At 63.0% G+C, this 24,530-nt stretch overlaps 1 protein-coding gene and 2 long non-coding RNA genes across 8 annotated transcripts in view; 1 reads left to right on the top strand and 2 right to left on the bottom strand.

The window, feature by feature from the left end:
• LOC306813262 overlaps positions 1-24,530 on the bottom strand; it is a 96,658-nt gene that overhangs the window by 52,499 nt on the left and 19,629 nt on the right. The window lies entirely within an intron of this gene.
• Positions 327-24,204, bottom strand: ANO8 (anoctamin 8). 6 transcript variants are annotated; one of them, XM_079328456.1, is made up of 18 exons: positions 19,389-20,025; positions 19,025-19,135; positions 17,680-17,812; positions 17,451-17,589; positions 16,731-16,827; positions 15,081-15,197; positions 13,206-13,333; positions 11,676-11,837; positions 10,404-10,556; positions 9,438-9,564; positions 9,302-9,357; positions 8,499-8,573; positions 8,130-8,273; positions 6,131-6,787; positions 5,231-5,422; positions 2,508-2,639; positions 1,825-1,935; positions 327-1,194 (listed from the first exon to the last, which is right to left on the bottom strand). In XM_079328456.1, the coding sequence occupies exons 1-18, from the start codon at positions 19,534-19,536 to the stop codon at positions 529-531; spliced, it is 3,348 nt and encodes a 1,115-aa protein (XP_079184582.1). In that variant the 5' UTR covers positions 19,537-20,025; the 3' UTR covers positions 327-528. The 6 variants fall into 6 exon arrangements, with proteins under 6 accessions (XP_079184582.1, XP_079184581.1, XP_079184584.1 ...); XM_079328455.1 differs by having other exon boundaries at positions 328-1,197; positions 19,389-20,023; XM_079328457.1 differs by lacking the exon at positions 19,389-20,025 and adding an exon at positions 23,869-24,204 and having other exon boundaries at positions 329-1,197.
• On the top strand, positions 21,247-21,989 carry LOC306813210. Its single transcript, XR_013776946.1, has 3 exons — positions 21,247-21,617; positions 21,683-21,720; positions 21,803-21,989. It is a non-coding gene; the product is annotated as an uncharacterized lncRNA (long non-coding RNA).

The raw sequence follows: 24,530 nt of genomic DNA, 5'->3' as shown, positions 1-24,530 counted from the left end.
CCGTGCCCCCGGATCCCCGGTCAGACCCGGGCACGGCCGCTCTCCTCCCGGTTCTTCCCGAATCTCCAGAACCGCTGGAGCCCGGCCCGGTGCCGAGCACCGCAACCCTCCTCTTCCTCTGCCCGGTTCTCCGGCTCCCCGTGCCCCCGGAACCGCCGGAATCCCGGGATCCCCGGTCAGAACCGGGTCCCGCCGCTCTCCCGGTTCCTCCCGAACTGCCGGAACCCCGGGATCCCCGGTCAGAACCGGGCCCCGCCACTCTCCCGGTTCCTCCCGTGCCCCCGAATCCCCGGTCAGAATCGGGTATCGCTGCCCTCCTTCTCCTCCGCCCGGTTCTCCGGTTCCCCGTGCCCCCGAATCCCCGGTCAGAACCGGGCCCCGCCTCTCTCCCGGTTCCTCCCGTGCCCCCGAATCCCCGGTCAGAACCGGGCCCCGCCTCTCTCCCGGTTCCTCCCGTGCCCCCGAATCCCCGGTCAGAACCGGGTCCCGCCTCTCTCCCGGTTCCTCCCGTGCCCCCGGAGCCCCCGGTCAGAGCCGGGCACCGCCGCCTTCCTCCTCCAGCCGGTTCTCCGCTTCCTCCCGCGCCCCTTCCTCGTTGAGATGCGCTTTCCCCGTCCCCGCGTCCGCCGAGGGCCCCGCGCGGGGCTGCGGGGCCGCTCCTGCCGCTCCCCCGTTCGCCCCGAGCCCTTCGGACTTGCCGAAATTAAAGAGCTTGCCGGGGTTGAAGGGCTTGGTGGGCGACTGCACCTTCTCGGTGCCACCCGCGTCCCGCTTCGCCTCGGGCGATTTGAGGAATTTGAAGCTGAGGAATCCCGGCAGTTTGTTCTCAGTGCCCGTGGGCGACTGAGGCGACCTGGCGGCGGTGGCGGTGCCACCCGCGGCGGTGCCACCCGACAGGAATTTGCCCTGCAGGGGGATGATCTGCTTCAGCTTCATCACGTTGTTGGTGGCCAGCAGCGAGCTTGGCCGCTTGGGTTTGTCCGGCCCGTGCGAGGAGGAGCCCGCGGAGCTTTTCCCCTTGGCCTGGCTCTTGTCGTGCGCCGGGTCCTGCCCGGTGGCCTCGGCTTTGGTGGCCTCGTCGCGGGCGGGGTCGCGCTCCCGGCGCGCCTGCAGCTCCGCGTGGCGCTGCCGCTCCTCCTCCTCGCGTTTGCGGCGCTGCTGCTGCTGGAAGTGGTGCTGGGCCTGCCGCTCGTGCTTCTGGGGACAGCAAAGGGGACATCGAGGGGACACCGGGCATTGGGTATGGCTGGGGGGAACGGGGGTGGGGACAGAGAGGGGACACTGGGAATGGGGACAGCAAAAGGGACATCGAGGGGACACCGGGCATTGGGTATGGCTGGGGGGAACGGGGGTGGGGACACAGAGGGGACACCGGGCATTGGGTATGGCCGGGGGGAACGGGGGTGGGGACACAGAGGGGACACCAGGCATTGGGTATGGCCGGGGGGAACGGGGGTGGGGACACAGAGGGGACACGGGGCGTGGGGCATGGCCGGGGGAGATGGGGACACAGAGGGGACACTGGGAATGGGGACAGCAAAGAGGACAGAGAGGGGACACCAGGCGTGGGAGCACAGCCTGGGGACACTGGGTATGGGGACAGAGAGGGGGAAATTGAGGGGACACATCCAGGGGACATCCTGAGAGGACACTGGGGATGGGGACAGGGAAGGTGACACATCCAGGGGACATGGGGAATGGGGACAGAGAGGGGACACCGGGCACGGGGACAGCCCGAGGCGGCCAGCGGCCATGGGGATGCCCTGGGGGCACCCTGGGGACACCTTGGGGACACCTTGGGGACACGGTGGCAGCAGGACCCACCTTGAAGGCCTCGCGGCGCTGGTACTCCAGCTTGGCCATCTCCTCGGCCACCCAGGTGGGGATGTCGGGAATGGCCACCTGGATCACGTACTTGAGCAGCAGAGCCAGGTGCTGGGGACACGGGGACAGAGGGACACGGGGACATGGGGACAACCTGAGCGCTGCTGGCGTGCCCCAAATCCCAAAATCCAGCCCAAAATCCCAAATTATGGCTCAAAATCCCACCCAAAATCCAGTCCAAAATCCCAAAATCAGGGACGGGATTGTCCAGGGAATTAATTAATTAATTATCCAGGGAATGGAGTATCCAAGGATTTGAGTGTCCAGGGGTGTCAATATCCAGGAATTTGAGTGTCCAGTGATTTGAGTGTCCAGGCTGCCCACCCACCCAAACCCCTCACCCATTCCCCCATCCCCCCCACTTCCCCCAGCCACACACCCCCAACCCCAACAACCAAAACCTGAGACCCCCAACCCCAACAACCAAAACCTGACACACCCCAACAACCAAAACCTGAGACCCCACAACAACCAAAACCTGAGACCCCCAACCCCAACAACCAAAACCTGACACACCCCAACCCCAACAACCAAAACCTGACACACCCCAACAACCAAAACCTGAGACCCCCCAACTCCTGCAGACCCCAAACCCCCCTGTGACCCCCCCCAGCACCCCGTACCTCCAGCACCACCACGGACACGATGGCTCCCTCGGGGCTGAGCCAGGGGAAGAGCCTCTGCAGCTGCCCACACTGGGCTATCAGGTAGCAGTTGACCACGATGGCCAGCACGCCCATGGCCTCCATCACCTTCTGCAGGAGCAGAGATTTTTCTACTCTGAGACAATGTGGCCAGAAATGTGGATTCTGTCACAGCTGTTGAAGGTGGGGCAGTGACCTGATCTCCTGGCACGTATTATCTGCTCATGGGCCAGCTTTAAACCAGCTGGGCAATCATCTGCATCTTTCCCAAGACCCACCCTTCATCCAGCAGGTATCACCTGTTAATGGGTCATTGTTAAAAACTGGGTGTGGCAGATTCTTACCCCTGTGGGAGATATCACCTGTTAATGGGCCATTGTTAAAAACTGGGTGTGACAGATTCTTAACACTCTGGGAAATATCACCTGTTAATGGGCCATTGTTAAAAACTGGGTGTGGCAGCGATTCTTATCCCTGTGGGAGATATCTCCTGTTAATGGTCCATTGTTTCAAACTGGGTGTGGCAGTGTCCCTGATCTCCTGGCACACATTCTCTGCTAATGGGCCATCTTTAAACCAGCTGGGCAATCATCTTTATCTTCCCACAGCCCATCCTCCCTCCAGCAGATATCTCCTGTTCATGGGCCAGGTGTAAAACCAGGTGAGCAGTGATCCTGCTCTCTGTGGGGATATCTCCTGTTAATGGGCCAGGTGTTAAAAACCATGTGGGGCAATCATCTTTATCCTTTGTACGACCATCTTTCCTCCAGCAGGTATCTCCTGTTAATGGGCCATTGTTTTAAACTGGGTGTGGCAGTGATTCTAATCTCTGTGGGAGATATCTCCTGTTAATGAGCCATTGTTTCAAACTGGGTGGGGCAGTGTCCCTGATCTCCTGGCACACATTCTCTGCTAATGGGCCATCTTTAAACCAGCTGGGCAATCATCTTTATCTTCCCACAGCCCATCCTCCCTCCAGCAGATATCTCCTGCTCATGGCCAGTGAGTCCCAGTGCATGGCTGATAAAATTCCATCATCCCACTGGGAAATGCTCCAGCCAGGGCAGGAGCCAAGCCTTTCCTGCCCAGATAAAAACTGACATTTTGCACAGCAAGTTTCCATTTTTCCACTGGATTCCAGAGGAAAGCCAGACCCTTCCACATCATCCCTGGAGCTTCAGAGGAAACTGCCCCTTCTCCAGGAGCACTGCTCCAGCTGAGCCACATCTGCCCCTGCAGGAGGATGCAGCACCATGGAATGGGACTGTGCCACCACCCTGACTGACTGAGGGTGTCAGCTTGGATTCTGACTCTGGCAGGGTTTGGGATTGTTCTTTGTAATACTGCATTTCTATTTTAATTTTCCTAGTCAATAACTGCTATTTCTAATTGCCTGACAGCTCCTTAATGTAAAAGTTATAATAATTTGGAGGGAGGGGGGTTGCATTCTCCATTTCAAAGAGAATCTCCTGCCTTTATTGGCAGACACCTGTCCTGCAAACCAGGACAGACAACAATTCTACACCCCAGGGTGTCCCCAAGTGTCCCCGAGGTGTCTCCAAGTGTCCTCAGGGTGTCCCCAGGGTGTCCCCAGGGTGTCCCCAAGAGTCCCCAGTGTGTCCTCAAGTGTCCCCAAGTGTCCCCAGGGTGTCCCCAGGTGTCCCCAAGTGTCCCCAAAAATCCCAAAGTGTCCCCAGGCTGTCCCTGATGTGTTCCCAGGTGCCCCCAGGTATCCCCCAGGTTGTCCCCAGGTGCCCCCAGGTGTTCCCAGGTGTCCCCAGGCTGTTCCTGATATGTTCCCAGGTGTCCCCAGACTGTCCCCAGGTGTCCCCAGGTGTCCCAGGTGTCCCAAGGTGTCCCCAGGTGCCCCCAGGTGTTCCCAGGTGTCCCCAGGCTGTCCCTGATGTATTCCCAGGTGTCCCAAGGTGTCCCCAGGTGTCCCCAGGTGTCCCCAGGTGTCCCCAGGCTGTCCCTGATGTGTCCCCAGGGCTGTCCCTGATGTGTTCCCAGATGTCCCCAGGTGCCTCCAGGTGTCCCCAAGTGTCCCCAGGTGCCCCCAGGTGCCTCCAGGTGTCCCCAGGCTATCCCCAGTGTGTCCCCAGGGGTTCCCAGGTGTCCCCAGGCTGTCCCTGATGTGTCCCCAGGACTGTCCCTGATGTGTTCCCAGGTGTCCCCAGGTGCCCCCAGGTGTCCCCAGGTGTCCCCAGGTGCCCCCAGGTGTCCCCAGGAACCCCCAGGTGCCCCCAGGTGTTCCCAGGTGTCCCCAGGCTGTCCCTGATGTGTCCCCAGGGCTGTCCCTGATGTGTCCCCAGGCTATCCCCAGTGTGTCCCCAGTGTGTCCCCAGGTGTTCCCAGGTGTCCCCAGGTGCCTCCAGGTGTCCCCAGGTGCCTCCAGGTGTCCCCAGGCTATCTCCAGTGTGTCCCCAGGTGTCCCCAGGTGCCTCCAGGTGTCCCCAGGCTATCCCCAGTGTGTCCCCAGGTGTCCCCAGGTGCCCCCAGGTGCCTCCAGGTGTCCCCAGGTGCCTCCAGGTGTCCCCAGGCTATCCCCAGTGTGTCCCCAGGTGCCTCCAGGTGTCCCCAGGTGCCTCCAGGTGTCGCCAGGCTATCCCCAGGTGTTCCCAGGTGTCCCCAGGTGCCTCCAGGTGTCCCCAGGCTATCCCCAGGTGTTCCCAGGTGTCCCAGGTGCCCCCAGGTGTCCCCACCTGCCAGTGGCCGATGCTCTGGACGCGCTGGCCGAAGGGTCTCTGCAGCCCCGTGCAGAGTTTGAAGGCGTCGCTGCGGATCTCGATGACGTTGTTGAGCAGGGCGCAGGTGGCGGCCAGGGGGAAGGCCGAGGAGAAGAGCACCACGTAGCCAAACTGGATGAACATCTCCTGGTAGTCCTGGAAGGTGTCCTGGGGGGGCAGGGAGGGGTCTGGGGGGGTCCTGGTGGTCGTGGGGGCACCTTGGGGAGGCCACCAGGAACAGGGTGACACTTTGGGGGTCCTGGTGGCCACAGGGACACCTCAGGGGGGACACCAGGAACAGGGACACTTTGGGGATCCTGGTGGCACCTGGGGGAGTCCAGCAGGTCTAGGGAGACTTTGGGGAGCCCACGGGACACTTTGGGGGTCCTGGTGGCCACGGGGACACCTCAGGGGGGACACTAGGTCCAGGGACACTTTGGGGGTCCTGGTGGCCATGAGAACACCTCAGGGGTGACACCAGGTCCAGGGACATCTTTGGTAGCCCTGGGGACACCTTGGGGATCCTGGTGATCATGGGGACACCTTGGGGATCCCACAAGCCCTGGGGACACTTTGAGGATCCTGGTGTGGCCATGGGGACACCTCGGGGAGGCCACCAGGAATGGGGACACTTTGGGGATCCTGGTGGCCACAGGGACACCTCAGGAAGCCCAAGAGGTCCAGGGACACTTTGGGAAGGCCATGGGGACACCTCAGGGACCCCACAAGCCCTGGGGACACTTTGGGGATCCTGGTGGCCACGGGGACACCTCAGGAAACCGCAGGAACACCTCGGGAAACCAAACAGCTCCAGGGACAAGGTGACAAAGGTGACAAAGGGGACAAAGGTGACAAAGGTGACAAAGGCCACCCCACCTCGTACTTCTTCATGCAGCTCTCCACCTCGGCCTGCGTCAGCTGCGTGGAGAGATCCTCCTCGGGCGGGTCGATCCACGAGGCGCGGTGCCGCCTCCTCCCTTCCTCCTCGCCCTCCTCCTCCTCCCTCCTCCTCCTCCTCGCCACCGCCGCCGGTTCCGCCGCCCCGGGGCTGGCGGGCCGCCCTTCGGCCTCGTCCTCCTCCTCCTCGTCGCCCAGCTCGAACACGGCGGCGGGGTCCATGCCCTTCTCCACCATGGTGGGGCTGCCCTCCTCCAGGAAGGGCTCGTCCTCGGGGCCAGCGGGCTCGGCTCGCCGCTCGCCGCGCTCGATGAAACTCACCCTCTTCAGCTTCAGCCCGCAGTCCAGCGCGCTCTCCTCCTCCTCCTCCTCCGAGCCGCGCCGCTCTTCCTCCCCCCGCTCCTCCTCCTCCTCCTCCTCGGGCACGCCGCAGCCGCCGTTCAGGCATTTCTTGTCGCCCTCGGGCGCGGGCTGGGCCGGTGGCCGCGGGGCGAGCGGGCGGAGCAGGGCGCGGGCGAGCTGGCGCAGGTGGCGCAGGTTGAGGTCGCCGCGGCGGAGGCGCCGGTACAGGTGAGGCTGCGACACCTCGCGCACGTTCTGCAGGAACTGCCGCGTGATCAGCAGCGTGGCCAGCATCTGCGGGGACACGGTGGCCAAGGGGTCACCTCTCACTCGCCCCCGCTGGGGACAGCGCGGGGTGTCCCCGTGGGTTGGCGCTGTAAGGTTGCTGCTCCCCCTGAGCTGTCTCTGCTCTTCTCTCTTGTCCCCACGAGGTCCCTGCTCCCCCTCTGGTGTCCCCACTCCTTCTGTAATGTCCCCGAGAAATGTCCCTGCTGCCCCTGTGGTGTCCCCTGCTCCTTTCCCTTGTCCCCGAGGGGTCTCTGTCCCTCCTGTGGTGTCCCCGAGAGATGTCCCTGCTCCCTCTGTGGTGTCTCTGCTCTTCTCTTGTCCCCACGAGGTCCCTGCTCCCTCTCTGGTGTCCCCAATCTCCCTGTGATGTCACCGAGGGATGTCCCTGCTCCTCCTCTGCTGTCCCCTGTTCCTCTTTGTTGTCCCCACGAGGTCCCTGCTCCCCCTCTGGTGTCCCCACTCCTTCTGTAATGTCCCCGAGAAATGTCCCTGCTGCCCCTGTGGTGTCCCCTGCTCCTTTCCCTTGTCCCCGAGGGGTCTCTGTCCCTCCTGTGGTGTCCCCGAGGGATGTCCCTGCTCCCTCTGTGGTGTCTCTGCTCTTCTCTTGTCCCCACGAGGTCCCTGCTCCCTCTCTGGTGTCCCCAATCTCCCTGTGATGTCACCGAGGGATGTCCCTGATCCTCCTCTGCTGTCCCCTGCTCCTCTTTGTTGTCCCCACGAGGTCCCTGCTCCTCCTCTGGTGTCCCCTTGGTGTCCCCACTCCTCCTGTGATGTTCCCGAGAATTGTCCCTGCTGCCCCTGTGTTGTCCCCTGCTCTTTTCCCTTGTCCCCGAGGGATGTCCCTGCTCCCTCCGTGGTGTCTCTGCTCCTCTCTTGTCCCCACGAGGTCCCTGCTCCTCCTCTGGTGTCCCCACTTCTCCCGCGATGTCCCCAAGGAATGTTCCTGCTGCCCCTGTGGTGTCCCCTGCTCCTCTTTGTTGTCCCCAAGGTGCCTCTGCCCCTCCTGTGCTGTCCTTGTCCTCTCCATGTCCCCACAGCCAGGAGTGCCCGGGACAGCTGGGGACACCGTTGTCCCCTTGCTGTCCCCGTGGCCAAGGGGGGCTTGGGGACACCACTGTCCCCTTGCTGTCCCCGTGGCCAAAGGCGGGTTGGGGACACCACTGTCCCCTTGCTGTACCCGTGGCCAAAGGCGAGTTGGGGTCACCACTGTCCCCTGAGTGTCCCCACAGCCCAGAAAGCTTGGGGACACCGCTGTCCCTGAGTGCCCCCGTGGCCAAGGCGGGTTGGGGACACCATTGTCCCCTCTCTGTCCCCTCCCCGTCCCCATCCCGCCCCTCCCCGCTCCTACTTTGGATACTCCCAGCGTCCAGCAAAAGCGCAGGAGGCGCCTGAGGAAGATGAGGGACAGGTGGAGGTGGAGGAGGATGGAGGGGAGCAGAGCCTCCCGGAGCTGCCGCGCGAGGCTCTGCGACAGGGACAGGATGAGCAGGAGCTGCGGAAGGGACACCAAAGGGACACCGAAGGGACACGGAAGGGACACAACGGCGACACCGACACAGGGACACAGAGACACGCCCATGAGCCGCGCTGGCGCCGCCCGCGACACGGCGGGGACACCGCGGGGACACCGCGGGGACAGGCGGGGACGCGGTGATGGTGAGAGGGGGGTGGAGCGGTGTTGTTTGGGGACAGTTTGGGGACATCTGTCCCCTCTCACCTCCTTGAGCCGCTCCATGTCCTTGAGGTAGAAGCCGATGTAGAAAAGGCTCAGGTAGGAGTTGACGAACTGGAACTGGCGGTGACAGCGGGGGTGGCACCTCGGTCACCGCCGTGTCCCCTCAGTGGCAGCGGGGACGCCACAGTGGCTCCCTCTGTGTCACCCTCGGTGGCATCGCCAGCCCCGCTGGCACCTCTGCAGCTGCCAGGACCCCTGAGTGTCCTCTGTCCCCTGTGTCCCCAGTGTCCCGGTGTCCCCAGTGTCCCGGTGTCCCCACGCCCCTGTGTCCCCATGGTCCTCTGTCCCTCACCAGTACAATTTTGATGATGAGGTGTCCCTGTGTCCCCATGTCCCCAATGTCCCCGTGTCCCCAATGTCCCCATGTCCCCAATATCCTCATGTCTCTTGTCCCCATGTCTCCTCTCCCTGTGTCCCCTGTCCCTGTGATCCCTGTCCCCTGTCCCCACAGTGTCCCCACGGTGTCCCTGTGTCCCCTGTTCCTGTGTCCCCCTGTCCCCTCCATGTCCCCAGTGTCCCCTCCATGTCCCCATGTCCCTGTCCCTCACCAGCAGGATTTTGATGAGATGTCCCCAGTGTCCCCTCCATGTCCCCAGTGTCCCCAGTGTCCCCATGTCCCCTGTCCCTGTCCCCTGTCCCTTACCAGCACGATTTTGACGATGAGGTGCCCCCATGTCTCCATGTCCCCAGTGTCCCCATGTCCCCAGTGTCCCCTCCATGTCCCCATGTCCCCATGTCCCCTGTCCCTGTCCCCATGTCCCCTGTCCCTGTCCCCTGTCCCTCACCAGCACGATTTTGATGATGAGATGTTTCTCGTAGGCGCTCTGCAGCCGATAATTCTCTGCAGGGCACAGGGGAGGTCAGAGGGTCCCAGGGCCACCCCAGGGCCACCCCAGGGCCACCCCAGTGTCCCCAGCTCACCCATGTCATTGAGCCACAAGGCCACTTTCTTGTAGAGCTCGTCACAGGCGGTGACAATGAGGGCCAGGATGATTTTGGGCAGAAAGCGAAGGACACGCGGCAGCTCCTGGACACTGAGAACCAACTCCTGTGGGGACAGGGACAGGGGACAGGGGACAGGGATGGGGACAGGGATGGGGACAGGGATGGGACAGGGACAAGGGACAGGGATGGGGACAGGGAGAGGGGACAGGGACAGCAGGGACAGTAGGGACAGGGACAGGGACAGGGACAGGGACAGGGACAGGGACAGGGACAGGGACAGGGACAGGGACAGGGATGGGACAGGGACGGGGACAGGGATGGGACAGGGACAGGGACAGGGACAGGGACAGGGAACAGGGATGGGGACAGGGAGAGGGGACAGGGACAGCAGGGACAGTAGGGACAGGGACAGGGACAGGGGACAGGGATGGGACAGGGATGGGGAGAGGGGATGGGGACAAGGGACAGGGATCAAGGATAAAGGATAAAGGACAAGGGACAGGATCAGAATCAGGATCAGGAACAGGGTCAGGATGAGGATCAGGGAGAAAATCAGGACCAAGAACAGAATCAAGACCATGACCAGAAGCAGCATCATTGTCCCCTCCCTGTCCCTTGTCTTCTGTCCCCATCCCTGTCCCTGTCCCTGTCCCCTCCCTGTCCCTGTCCCTGTCCCTGTCCCCTCCCTGTCCCTGTCCCTGTCCCTGTCTCTGTCCCCATCCCTGTCCCTGTCCCTGTCCCTGTCCCTGTCCCTGTCCCTGTCCCTGTCCCCATCCCTGTCCCTGTCCCTGTCCCTGTCCCTGTCCCTGTCCCTGTCCCTGTCCCTGTCCCTCCCTGTCCCTGTCCCTGTCCCTGTCCCTGTCCCTGTCCCTGTCCCTGTCCCTGTCCCTCCCTGTCCCTGTTCCCATCCCTGTCCCTGTCCCTCCGTGTCCCGTTCCTCACCTGCAGCTGGAAGCAGCCCAGCATGAGCAGGAACACGGTGCAGAGGCAGGCGAGGCAGACGGGGAGGCTGACGAGGCTCTGGAACAGGAGGCGCTTCCAGGGCGGGTAATAGAATTCCTCGCTGCTGGTCACGGGGCTGATGCGCTTGGTGCCCTGCGGGGGGCGCTGCGCTGGCACCGCGCCCCGGGACCCCCGGGACTCCCTAGGACCCCCGGGACCCCAAAAACCCCCGGGACCCCCGGGACCCCAAAAACCCCCGGGACCCCAAAACTCCTGGGACACCCCGGGACCCCAAAAACCCCTGGGACACCCCTGGGACCCCCCTGGTACCGCGCCCCGGGACCTCCGGGACCCCAAAAATCCCCGGGACACCCCTGGGACCCCAAAACCCCTGGGACACCCCGTGACCCCCGGGACCCCAAAAACACCTGGGACACCCCTGGGACTCCCCGGAACCGCGCCCCGGGGCCCCAAAAACACGTGAGACTCCCTGAGACCCCCCTGGTACCGCGCCCCCGGACCCCCGGGACCCCAAAAACTCCCGGGACTCCCTGGGACCCCCCTGGTACCGCGCCCCGGGACCCCAAAAACCCCCGGGACTCCCTGGGACCGCGGCCCGGGACCCCTGGGACCCCCTGGGAGCCCAAACCCCCATGGGCTGGGACCTCCAGAAAATGGAACCCCCAAGGAATGTGACCCCTCCCAAAGGCTGGGACCCCCAAAGAATGGGATGCCCTATGGAATGAGACCCCCTCCCATGGGCTGAGACCCCCAAAAAATGGATCCCCCAAGTAATATGACTCCTCCCAAAGGCTGGGACCCCTCCCATGGGCTGGGACCCCCTCTGAGAGCTGGGACCCCCAAGGAATGGGATCCCTCAAGGAATGTGACCCCTCCCATGGGCTGAGACCCCTCCCCATGGGCTGGGAGCTCCAAAAAATGGATCCCCCAAGGAATGTGACTCCTCCCAAAGGCTGGGACCCCTCCCCATGGGCTGGGACCCCTCCCGTGAGCTGAGACCCCTAATGAATGGGACCCCTCCCATGGGCTGGGACCCCTTTCATGGGCTGACACCCCTCCCCATGGGCTGGGACCCCCAATGAATGGGATCCCCAAAGAATGAGACCCTTCCCCAGGGCAGGGACACCTAATGAATGGGACCCCTCCCCAGGGCAGAACCCCCAAGGAACGGGATCCTCCAAGGGCTGGGACCCCTCCCATGAGCCGGGACCCCTCCCCAGTGCAGAGCCCCCTCCCCCTGCGACCCCTGACCCGGAATTGAGGCCGGGGCTCCTCCAGGGACTCCGCGGGGGTGTCCAGGGTCCCCCACTTGTAGGCGAACTCGGCGCCGCGGCGCTTCCACTCCTCCAGGAAGAGCGTGGCCCAGATGACGTTGAAGAGGGCGAAGACCACGCAGGAAATGTCCTGGCTGGTCTGGGGGACAGACGGCACCGACCACACCGGGCTGGGACCCCACAGACCCCAAAAACGCCTCTGGGGGGGTGGGAGTCACCCCCCAGCCCGGGGGGATGGAGGGGAAGGGTGAGGGAATGGTGCGGGGGAGGAAGGGAGATGCTGAAAGGAGGGTGGGAAATCCCAAAAGGAGGGTGGGGAATCCCAAAGGATAAAGAGAATCCCAAAAGGAGGGTGGGAGATCCCAAAGAATAAAGGAAACCCCAAAAGGAGGGTGGGAAATCCCAAAGAATAAAGGGAATCCCAAAAGGAGGGTGGGGAATCCCAAAGAATAAAGGGAATCCCAAAAGGAGGGTGGGAAATCCCAAAGGATAAAGGGAATCCCAAAAGGAGGGTGGGAAATCCCAAAAGGAGGGTGGGAGATCCCAAAGAATAAAGGAAATCCCAAAAGGAGGGTGGGGAATCCCAAAGAATAAAGGGAATCCCAAAAGGAGGGTGGGGAATCCCAAAGGATAAAGGGAATCCCAAAAGGAGGGTGGGAAATCCCAAAAGGAGGGTGGGAGATCCCAAAGAATAAAGGAAATCCCAAAGAATAAAGGAAACCCCAAAACGAAGGTGAGAAATCCCAAAGAATAAAGGGAATCCCAAAGAATAAAGGAAATCCCAAAAGGAGGGAGGGAAATCCCAAAAGGAGGGTGGGAAATCCCAAAAGGAGGGTGGGAGATCCCAAAAAGGACAGAACCCCTCCGGAATTTTGGTCCCCCGCCGTGTATTTTGGGGTTCCTGTGCAATTTTGGGGTCCCCTCCCCGTGTTTTTGGGGTCGCTGAGGGTCAGGCTGTGGATTTTGGGGTCCCTGTGTAATTTAGCCCCCCCTGTGTAATTTTGGGGTCCCTGTGTGTTTTTGGGTTCTCCCCGTGTGTTTTTGGGGTCCCACCTGGTCGCTGTGGGTCAGGCTGTGGATTTTGGGGTCCCCGTTGTGTTTTTGGGGTCCCTGTGTGTTTTTGGGGTCCCACCTGGTCGCTGTGGGCCAGGCTGTGGATTTTGGGGTCCCTGTGTGTTTTTGGGGTCCCTTGTGTGTTTTTGGGGTCCCACCTGGTCGCTGTGGGTCAGGCTGTGGATTTTGGGGTCCCCGTGTGTTTTTGGGGTCCCCTGTGTGTTTTTGGGGTCCCACCTGGTCGCTGTGGGTCAGGCTGTGGATTTTGGGGTCCCTGTGTGTTTTTGGGGTCCCACCTGGTCGCTGTGGGCCAGGCTGTGGATTTTGGGGTCCCTGTGTGTTTTTGGGGTCCCCTGTGTGTTTTTGGGGTCCCACCTGGTCGCTGTGGGTCAGGCTGTGGATTTTGGGGTCCCTGTGTGTTTTTGGGGTCCCCTGTGTGTTTTTGGGGTCCCACCTGGTCGCTGTGGGTCAGGCTGTAGAGCAGGGAGCCGAACACGGCCGGGTACAGCATGGCCGAGGTGTAGAAGCCCAGCCAGGCGAAGTACATGGCGATCTTCACCCCAAAATAGTCACAGATCTCGTCTGGGGGGGCACGGGGGGGTCAGGGGGCCGGCACCCCAAAAAAAAAACAACGGGGGGAACCCAAAAAACCCGCCAGGGTGATCGCTAATGTCAGCAAGGGGCTGGGACCCCAAAAAACCCGTCAGGGTCATCCCAAACCTTCTGAGACCCCAAAAATCACCCCAGGGTCACCCCAAACACTCTGGGACCCCAAAAATCACCCCAGGGTCATCCCAAACCCTCTGAGACCCCAAAAATCACCCCAGGGTCACCCCAAACACTCTGGGACCCCAAAAAATCACCCCAGGGTCATCCCAAACCCCCTGAGACCCCAAAAATCACCCCAGGGTCACCCCAAACACTCTGGGACCCCAAAAAATCACCCCAGGGTCATCCCAAACACTCTGGGACCCCAAAAATCACCCCAGGGTCACCCCAAACACTCTGGGACTCCAAAAAATCACCCCAGGGTCATCCCAAACCCTCTAAGACCCCAAAAAACCCGCCAAGGTTACCCCAAATGGGACCACATAACCTCCCTGGGCTCACCACAAATAGGACCCCCAAAAACCCACCAGGGGACCCCAAATCCTCTGGGAACCCAAAAAACCCGCCAGGGTCACCCCAAATGGGACCCCAAAATCCTGGAGTCACCACAAATGGGACTCCAAAAACCCCACCAGGGTCACCCCCAAACCCTCTTAGGAACCCCAAAACTGCCCCAGGGTGACCCCAAAGTGTCCTGGGCTGACTCCAAACCCAGTGAGACCCCCAAACAGCCCCGGGGTGCCCCCAAACCCTCCGGGACCCCCGAAATCCCGGGGTGCCCCCAGTCCCTCAGTGACCCCCAAACAGTTGGGGGTGACCCAAAACCCCCCGTGACCCCTCAAATCCCGGGGTGCCCCCAGTCCCTCCGTGACCCCCAAACAGCCTCGGGGTGACCCCAATCCCTCAGTGATTCCCCAAATCCCGGGGTGCCCCCAGTCCCCCCGTGCCCCCCCAGATCCCGGGGTACCCCCAGTCCCCCCGTGCCCCCCAGCCTCGTGGTGATCCCAAACCCCCCGTGCCCCCCAAATCTCGGGGTGCCCCCGTCCCTCGCGCCCCCCCAAACAGCGCCGGAGTGACCCCAGTCCCTCAGTGACCCCCCAAATCCCGGGGTGCCCCAGTCCCCCCGTGACCCCCCAGATCCCGGGGTACCCCCAGTCCCCCCGTGACCTCCAAACAGACCCGGGGTGCCCCCGTCCCCCTGTGCCCCCCCAAATCCCGGGGTGCCCCCCGTCCCCCCGTGACCCCCCAAATCCCGGGGTGCCCCCCGTCCCCCCGCGCCCCCCAGATCCCACATGCCCCCAGATCCCAGGTGCCCCCGTCCCCCCGTGACCCCCCAAATCCCGGGGTGCCCCCCGTCCCCCCGCGCCCCCCAGATCCCACATGCCCCCAGATCCCAGGTGCCCCCCGTCCCCCCGTGCCCCCCCAAATCCCGGGGTGCCCCCCGTCCCCCCGTGCCCCCCCAAATCCCGGGGTGCCCCCGTCCCCCCGTGCCCCCCCAAATCCCGGGGTGCCCCAGTCCCCCCGTGACCCCCCAGATCCCGGGGTACCCCCAGTCCCCCCGTGACCCCCCCAAATCCCGGGGTACCCCCCGTCCCCCCGTGCCCCCCCAAATCCCGGGGTGCCCCCCGTCCCCCCGTGCCCCCCCAAATCCCGGGGTATCCCCCGTCCCCCCGCGCCCCCCCAAATCCCGGGGTGCCCCCGCGCCCCCGGCCGCGCTGACCCAGCGGCTGCGCCTCGCACACCGCCTGCACCCAGGATTTCATCAGGCGCCGCAGGATCCTCTGCTCGTGCAGCGGGAACAGCTGCTGGATCACCCCGCGCGCCGCCAGCTCGGGGACTGTGACACAGACAGGGGACATTGGGGACACGGGGACATGGGGGACATTGGGGACACCGGGGACATTGGGGACAGGGACAGGAACAGCTGCTGGATCACCCCGCGCGCCGCCAGCTCGGGGACTGCGACACAGACAGGGGACATTGGGGACACGGGGACACTGGGGACATTGGGGACACTGGGGACACTGGGGACACTGGGGACATTGGGGACAGGGACAGGAACAGCTGCTGGATCACCCCGCGCGCCGCCAGCTCGGGGACTGCGACACAGACAGGGGACATTGGGGACACGGGGACACTGGGGACACTGGGGACACTGGGGACAGGGACAGGAACAGCTGCTGGATCACCCCGCGCGCCGCCAGCTCGGGGACTGCGACACAGACAGGGGACATTGGGGACACTGGGGACATTGGGGACACTGGGGACACTGGGGACATTGGGGACAGGGACAGGAACAGCTGCTGGATCACCCCACGCGCCGCCAGCTCGGGGACTGCGACACAGACAGGGGACATTGGGGACACTGGGACACGGGGGACATTGGGGACATTGGGGACAGGGACAGGAACAGCTGCTGGATCACCCCGCGCGCCGCCAGCTCGGGGACTGCGACACAGACAGGGGACATTGGGGACACTGGGGACACAGGGGGACACTGGGGACAGGGACAGGAACAGCTGCTGGATCACCCCGCGCGCCGCCAGCTCGGGGACTGCGACACAGACAGGGGACATTGGGGACACGGGGACACGGGGGACACTGGGGACATTGGGGACATTGGGAACACTGGGGACAGGGACAGGAACAGCTGCTGGATCACCCCGCGTGCCGCCAGCTCGCGGACTGCACGGGGACAGGGGACATTGGGGACACTGGGGACACTGGGGACATTGGGGACATTGGGGACACGGGGACACGGGGGACATTGGGGACATTGGGGACACTGGGGACATTGGGGACAGTGGGGACAGTGGGGACAGGGACAGGAACAGCTGCTGGATCACCCCGCGCGCCACCAGCTCGGGGACTGCACGGGGACAGGGGACATTGGGGACACTGGGGACACTGGGGACACGGGGACATTGGGGACATTGGGGACATTGGGGACATTGGGGACAGGGCCAGTGGGGACGTGGCACGTGGGAGCTCCGTGCCCAGCACCATCCCACAATGGCAGTGCCACCGGGGGCCACCAAGGGCCATGACAGTGTCGCCGATGGCCATGGCAGTGCCACCAGGTGTCACCAGGTGTCATGGCAGTGTCATCAACTGCCACCAGGTGTCACTGAGGGCCATGGCAGTGCCACCAGGGGCCACCAAGTGCCGTGGCAGTGTCACCGGGTGCCCGCAGGTGCTCGCACTGCTGGCAGGTGTCCCTGCTGCCCACAGCTGTCCCCAGGTGTCCCTGCTGTCCCGCAGGTGTCCCTGCTGCCCCCAGGTGTCCCCAGGTGTCCCCAGCTGTCCCTGCTGTCCCGCAGGTGTCCCTGCTGCCCCCAGGTGTCCCCAGGTGTCCCAGGTGGGCACTCACTGATGGGCTGTCCCTCCAGGAAGTGGATGTTGTGCAGGGACTCTCCCTGCTTGGCCCGCAGGTTCTCCAGCCAGTACCGGATGATGTTCTGCCGCTCCTGGGGGATGGCGAGGCTTGGGCCTGGGTCCCCTGTCCCCTCCTGTCCCCTCCTGCCCCCTCCTGCCCCCTCCTGTCTCCCCTGGCTCCTCCTGGCACCTCCTGTTCCCCCCTGTCCCTCCCTGTCCCCTCCTGTCCCTGTCCCTGTCCCGCCTTGTCCCCAGCCTCCCCATATCCTGTATCCCACATCCCACACCCCATACCCCATATCCCATATCCATATCCCATACCCCTGTACCCCATATCCCATATCCCCGTACCCCATATCCCATATCCATATCCCATACCCCCGTACCCCATATCCCATATCCATATCCCATACCCCTGTACCCCATATCCCATATCCATATCCCATATCCCATAGGCCATATCCATATCCCAGCCTCTTTGTACTCCACACCCCACATCCTATATCCCCATACCCCGCATCCCACATCCCATATCCCATAACCCTGCATCTCCATATCCCACACCCCACACCCCACCCCCCACCTCCCACACCCCATACCCCCACACCCATACCCCACACCCCATATCCCATATCCCTGTACCCCATACCCCACCCCCCACCTCCCACACCCCATACCCCATATCCCTGTACCCCCCACCCGCCCCCGTCCCCACCTGGGAGCTGAAGAATCCCAGCTCGTTCTCGATGTTCTCGTAGATGTAATCCTCCTCGCAGGAGAAGCTGCGCATGCCGCCCCCGAACTCCGCCTTCACCGGCTTCCTCAGCCCCATCTCATCCGCCCCGCGCAGCAAACTGCGGGCGGGACACGTTGGGGACACGTTGGGGACACTCTGGGGACACTCTGGGGACACTGTGGGGACGCCGAGGGGGCGGGACACGCACCTCTCGTAGGTGGCGGTGACGAAGAAGGCGTAGGCGCGGGTGTGCTTGTGGTGCCGCACCTGCACGATGAGCTCGGGGATCCCCAGGCGGATGTGGTTCAGCAGCCACAGCAGCGTGTGGTCATCCGTGCTGTCTGCGGGCGCCAGAGGGGCTGGGAGGGCTGCGAGTGCCCTGTCCCCCTCCGGATCCCGTCATGTGTGCCTTGTCCCCCTCCCGATCCCACTTTGTGTGCCCTGTCCCCCTCCGGATCCCGTCATGTGTGCCCTGTCCCCCTCCCGATCCCGTCATGTGTGCCTTGTCCCCCTCCCGATCCCACTTTGTGTGCCCTGTCCCCTTCCTGATCCTGCTCTGTGTCTCTTGTCCCCTTCCTGATCCCGTCATGTGTCCCTCATCCTCCTCCTGATCCCATCATATGTCCCCTGTCCCCTTCCTCATCCCATCATGTGTCCCTTGTCCCAGTCCCCATCCATCCCTGAGTCCCTTGTCCTGGTCCTGATCCCACTGTGTGTGCCCTGTCGCCTTCCTGATCCTGTCCTGTGCCCTGTCCCCCTCCTGATCCTGTCATGTGTCCCTTGTCCCCTTCCTGATCCCATTATGTGTCCCTAATCCCGGTCCCCATCCACCCCCGGTTCCCTCATCCCAGATCCCGTTCCCTTCCCCACACTCCATCCCTCCTCACATCCCTCATTCTTCCTAACATCCCACATCCCTCCCGACATCCCACATCCCTCCCGACATCCCACATCCCTCCCGACATCCCACATCCCTCCCCAATTCCACATCCCCCACCCCGAACCTCCCGGGCTCTCCCCACCATCCTCACCTCCTCCTGCCCCGGTTATCCCAGATTTTCCCGGCCATATCCCCTCCCGATTTTCCCCATCCCCTCCCGCTCCCGGTTTTCCCGGTCACATCCCCTCCCGGTTTTCCCGGTCACATCCCCTCCCGATTTTCCCCATCCCATCCCCTCCCGATCCCGGTTTTCCCGGTCACCTCCCCTCCCGGTTTTCCCGGTCACATCCCCTCCCGATTTTCCCCATCCCATCCCCTCCCGATCCCGGTTTTCCCGGTCACATCCCCTCCCGGTTTTCCCCATCCCCTCCCGCTCCCGGTTTTCCCAGTCACATCCCGATTCCGGTTTTCCCGGTCACATCCCCTCCCGATTTTCCCCATCCCATCCCCTCCCGATCCCGGTTTTCCCGGTCACATCCCCTCCCGGTTTTCCCCATCCCCTCCCGCTCCCGGTTTTCCCGGTCACATCCCGATTCCGGTTTTCCCGGTCACATCCCCTCCCGATTTTCCCCATCCCGCTCCCGGTTTTCCCGGTTTTCCCGGTTTTCCCTACCCGGGAATGTCATGAGCACATCGCAGTTCTCGGTGGGCACCGTTTTCATCCAGGCCTTGTGGGACATGATGTAGCGCCCGGCCTGGAGCAGCCGCTTCCCGAAGAGTTTATCTGCGGTGGGGAGGGATCAGAATCCGCGGGAAGCGAATCCCAAAATCCCCCAGGAGCCCCGGGATGGGAACGGGACACGTCCCCTGCTGTCCCCAACCCGGCCGTGGCACAGGTCACCGCGGTGCCACCGCCCTGGCATCGGATTTCTCCTGCGGCAGCTCCCAAAAAATCGGTCCCGACAGCTGCGGGGAGGAGCTGCCAGCGGCGGAATGTCGCTGGGATGTCCCCTCGGAGCGTCCCCAAAGCCGCTCACCTCCTCCCGCTGCCCCTCCGAGGCACGGGAACCGCAGGGAAAACGGGAATAGGGAAAAAAAATAATTAAAAAAAAAAAAAAAATCATCCGGTCTCCATGGAAACCCAGCGAGGCCCCGCGCCGCCGCACCGAGGTGGGATGGGGACATGGGGACAGTCCCCAAAGCGCCCCCCGAGAGGTGACACGCCTTGTCCCTGTCCCCGGTGGGGTGGGGACAAGGGGCATCCCAAAAAAACACGTGGGGGTGGCAGGGAGCGAGGGATGGGGATCCCCCGATGGCGTGGGGACCCCGATTGTCGCTTCCCTGTCTCGGTGTCCCCTCCTGTCTCAGTGTCCCCTCCTCGGATGTCGCGACTGCCCCAGGGCAGGGAAGGGCTCGGGGTGCCAGAACCGCCCCCGGAAAACAGGAAATTCCAGAGCTGCTCGTGCCGGGCAATGCGCCCCAAATCTGGCGGAATCTCCGCTGGGACACCCCAAAACCCGCGGGGCTCTGAAAGGCCGCGCTGTCCCCGAGCCGTGGGTGGCACTTGGGGACAGGGCCAGGCTGCCACCCGCGCTGTGGCACCGCTCCCGAGGGCTGGGTGCGCTGGGGGGCAGGGAATGGGTGACGGGGTGTTGGGGTGCCAGGGTTTTGGGGTGCTGGGGTAATGGGGTGTCACGATGTTGGGGTGTCAGAGTGTTTGGGTTGTTTGGGGTAATGGGGTGTCAGGATGTTGGGGTGCCAGGGTTTTGGGGTACTGGAGTGCCGGGGTGCAGGGGTGTTGAGATTTAGGGGTGCAGGGTGTTTGGGGTGCTGGGGTAATGCGGTGCTGGGTTATTGAGGTGTCAGGGTTTTGGGGTACTGGGGTGCCAGGGTGCTGGGGTACTGGGGTGTTGGGGTGCCAGGGTGTTTGGGGTGCTGGGGTGTTGGGGTGTCAGGGTGTTTGGGGTGCTGGGGTGTTGGGGTGCTGGGGAATGTTGAGGTTTAGGGGTGCTCGGGTGTTTGGGGTGCTGGGGTAATGGGGTGTCAGGATGTTGGGGTGCCAGGGTGTTTGGGGTGCTGGGGTGTTGGGGTGCGGGGGATGTTGAGGTTTAGGGGTGCTCGGGTGTTTGGGGTGCTGGGGTAATGGGGTGTCAGGATGTTGGGGTGTCAGGATGTTGGGGTGTCAGGGTGTTTGGGGTGTCAGGGTGTTTGGGGTGATGGGGTATTGGGGTGTCAGGGTGTTTGGGGTACTGGGGTGCCAGGGTGCGGGGGTGTTGAGCTTTAGGGGTGCTCGGGTGTTTGGGGTGCCAGGGTTTTGGGGTACTGCGGTAATGGGGTGCAGGGGTGTTTGAGGTAGCAGGGTACTAGGGTTTGGGGTACTGGCATAATGGGGTGCCAGGGAGAGGGGGTGTTGGGGTTTAGGGGTGCTCGAGTGTTGGGATGTTGGGGTGCCAGAGTGTTGGGGTTTAGGGGTGCCAGGGTGTTGGAATGTTGGGGTGCCAGGGTGTTGGGGTAATGGGGTAATAGGGTGCCAGGGTGCGAGGGTGTTAGGGTTTAGGGGTGCTCGGGTATTGGGGTGCCATTGTGTTGGAGTTTAGGGGTGCCAGGGTGTTGGGATGTTGGGGTGCCACAGTGTGGGAATGCTGGGTTATCAGGGTATTGGGTGCCAGGGTGCTGGGGTCCCCTAGGGGCTGTTTTTGGGGTGCCAGGCTGTTGGGGTGCCTGGGTGCTGTAATGCCAAGGTATCAGGGTGCTGAAGTGTTGGGGTGCAGGGTTATTGAGGTGCCTGGGTGCCAGGGTGCCACTGTTTTCAGGGTGTCACTATTTTAGGGTGCCGTTATTTCGGGGTGCCGTTATTTCAGGGTGCCGGTATTTTTAGGGTGCAGGTATTTTTAGGGTGCCAGTGTTTTTAGGGTTCCATTATTTCAGGGTGCCAGTGTTTTTAGGGTTCCATTATTTTAGGGTGCCGATATTTCAGGACCCCAGCCCGTCGGGATATCAGGCTCTGGGGCTAGCAGGGTGCCCATATTTTCGGGTGCCATTATTTTAGGGTGCCGGTATTTTAGGGTGCCGATATTTCAGGGTGCCGGTGTTTTAGGGTTCCATTATTTTAGGATTCCATTATTTTAGGGTGTCATTATTTCGGGGTGCCGATATTTTAGGGTGCCAGTATTTCAGGTTGCCAGTATTTTAGGGTTCCATTATTTTAGGGAGCAGGTATTTCAGGACCCCAGCCCATCGGGATATCAGGCTCTGGGGCTAGCAGGGTGCCATTATTTTGGGGTGCCGTTATTTTAGGGTGCCGGTATTTTTCGGGTGCCATTATTTTAAGGTGCCATTATTTTAGGGTGCTATTATTTTAGGATGCCGGTGTTTTTAGGGTGCCATTATTTTAGGGTGCCAGTATTTCAGGGTGCCGGTGTTTTTAGGGTTCCATTATTTTAGGGTGCAGGTATTTCAGGGTGCCGGTATTTTTGGGTGCTATTATTTTAGGGTGCCGGTGTTTTTAGGTTGCCATTATTTTAGGGTGCCAGTATTTCAGGGTGCCGGTGTTTTTAGGGTTCCATTATTTTAGGGTGTGGATATTTCAGGATCCCAGCCCATCGGGATATCAGGCTCTGGGGCTCGCAGGGTGCCGTTATTTTTCGGGTGCCGGTATTTCGGGGTGCCGTTATTTCAGGGTACCGTTATTTTAGGGGGCCAGTATTTTTCGGGTGCCGGTGTTTTAGGTTGCCAGCATTTTAGGGTGACATTATTTTAGGATGTCGGTGTTTTTAGGGTTCCATTATTTTAGGGTGCCGATATTTTAGGATCCCAGCCCATCGGGATATCAGGCTCTGGGGCCATCAGGGTGCCGATATTTTAGGTTGCCGATATTTTAGGGTGCCGGTATTTTTGGGTGCCGTTATTTTCGGGTGCCGTTATTTTTCGGGTGCCGTTATTTCAGGGTGCTGGTATTTTAGGGTGCGGGTATTTCAGGACCCCAGCCCATCGCGATATCAGGCTGTGGGGCCATCAGGGTGCCGATATTTTAGGGTGCCGGTATTTTAGGGTGCCGGTATCGCCATATCAAGCTGCAGCTCTCCCCGCCCGCCCGCCGGGCACAAGGCGCTGCCGTTGGTGGCGGTGCCACCCTGCCCTGGCAGCCGGGTGACACTGAGCTCACCCAGCCCGCATTATTCACGTCCTGCCCGCAGCGGTGCCACCCCGCGCGGGGACAGGGACGGCGGCACGCGCGACACTGCACAGACCCCGCGACAAAGGGGGATTTTCCCACACAAGGTCACGGAAAACCCCGACACCCCCAAAGCCGCGGGGTGACCGCCACCCTCACGCGCTGTCCCCTCCCGAGTGCCACCACCGGGGTGGCACTGAGGGCTGTGTCACCCCCCGCTTGTCCCCGGCGCTCACCTTGGCTCCCGGGCTAAGGTCACCGCAGCTGCGGCGTGCTGGGGACACCGCCACTGCCCGGGGACCCCAGCGGTGTCCCCAAGGCGGGGGGGGACACACGAAGTGGGTCACCCGCAGGCAGGAGTGGCGCTGGGTGGCACAACGGCCACCAGGCCTTGTCGCCACCCCCCCTCCCGCCTCCCGCAATCAGGGGATGTCACCTGGCCCAGCGCCACGCGGGGGAGGGGACCCCAAGGCCAGAGTGGGGACAGCGACACAAAGGCTGCGAGCTGCGCCACCCCCCTGTCGCGATAGGGGGGCCTGGAATGGGGGGTGAGGGGTTAAAAACGCCTTGGTGGCGTGGGGGTGACACCGGGGTGAGTGTCACACGGAGATGTCCGGGATGGGGAGGGGGCCACACAAAATCAGGACCCCCCCCCAAAAAAAAACCGAGGCGGAACCCGCACGGAAGAGGCGGGGGATGGGTTCGGAGCTATCCCAGTACCGGGGGATGCTCCGAGCTCCAGCAACCCCAAAAACAACCGCAAAACCGGAGATCCCGGTGATCCCGGTGATCCACATCCGCAGCGAGCCGCATCCCGGCCTCCCCCCCCCCTTACAACACTGCCGGTAACCCCCCCCCAATCCTCCGCCGCTTCCCGCAATCCCCTCCGGTTCCTCCCGGTCCCGCCCGCTTCTCCCGGTTCCCCCGTTTCTCCCGGTTCTCCCGTTTCCTCCCGGTTCCCCCCGTTTCTCCCGGTTCCCCCCCAATTCCTCCCGGTTCTCACGTTTCCTCCCGGTCCCGCCCGATTCCTCCCGGTTCCCCTCGCTTCTCCCGGTCCCTCCCGGTTCTCTCGGTCTCTCCCGTTTCTCCCGGTCCCTCGCGGTTCTCCCCGTTCTCCTGGTTCCCCTCGCTTCTCCCGGTTCCTCCCGCTTCCTCCCGTTCTCCCGGTTCCCCCCGTTCTCCCGGTTCCCCCCCAATTCCTGCCGGTTATCCCGGTTCCCCCATGATTCCTCCCGGTTCTCCGCTTCCTCCCGTTTCTCCCCGGTCCTCCCGGTTTCTCCCGTTTCTCCCCGGTCCTCCCGGTTTCTCCCGGTTCCTCCCGGTCTCTCCCGGTTCTCCCGTACCCAGCACTCCGGTGGGGGCCGCCGGTTCCGCTCGCTCCTCCGCGGCCGGGCCCCGCCGGTTCCGCTCTGCCTCCGGCGGTTCGGGCATGGTTCGGGGCACGGCGGGCACCGGGGCATGAGGCCGCCGGTGCCACCACCGGGAGCCACCGGCGGTGCCACCAGGGCCGGTGGCGGCTCGGGAGGAGGGACAAAGGCGGCGGCGGAGCGGAGCCCGCAGCTCCCGGCCCCCCCTTTAACGCTCTGGTTGGCCACGCGTGTCCGGCCGCGCCCCGTTCCCCGGTGGGGGGGTCCTGGGAATGGTGGGGGGGTCCCGGTTCTGCCCCACGGTGTCCCCAATGTCCCCTCCCCCTGTATCTCCCCCCCATCTTGTTTTGACAGCGTTGTCCCCAAGTGTCCCCTCCCGCCCGCGGTAACCCGAACCCTCGTGACATTTTGGGTGACCCCCCTCCCCCCCACCTTCGCTTCGTTCCCCTCCCCCTCATTTTAGGGGGATCACCTGCAGCCCCCCCAAAATAATCCCGGAGGGTCCTGATTGGCCTGGGCTGCCTGTGACCCCCCCCAGCCCATCCCCCACCTCGGGAATTTGGGAATTGGGGTGGGGGGCGCGGTGCTGCCCCACCCCCCTCCCCCTCCCCCCTCCCGCGGTTATTTTGGGGCGGGGG

This window comes from Erithacus rubecula (assembly GCF_903797595.1).
Source record: "Erithacus rubecula genome assembly, chromosome: 28".
Taxonomy (NCBI): domain Eukaryota; kingdom Metazoa; phylum Chordata; class Aves; order Passeriformes; family Muscicapidae; genus Erithacus; species Erithacus rubecula.
The sequence above is the reverse complement of the archived record's forward strand: the minus strand, read 5'-3'. Positions and strand labels throughout refer to the sequence as shown.

Coding starts and splice junctions, on each gene's coding strand:
- ANO8 (XM_079328455.1), bottom strand. CDS start 19,536: ATGTCCCCATCCCACCTCGGTGCGGCGGCGCGGGGCCTCGCTGGGTTT. Junction 8,574..9,301: donor TCATCATCAAAATCGTGCTG/GTGAGGGACAGG, acceptor TGTCACCGCCAG/TTCCAGTTCGTCAACTCCTA. Junction 1,936..2,507: donor TGTCCGTGGTGGTGCTGGAG/GTACGGGGTGCT, acceptor CCGTGTCCCCAG/CACCTGGCTCTGCTGCTCAA.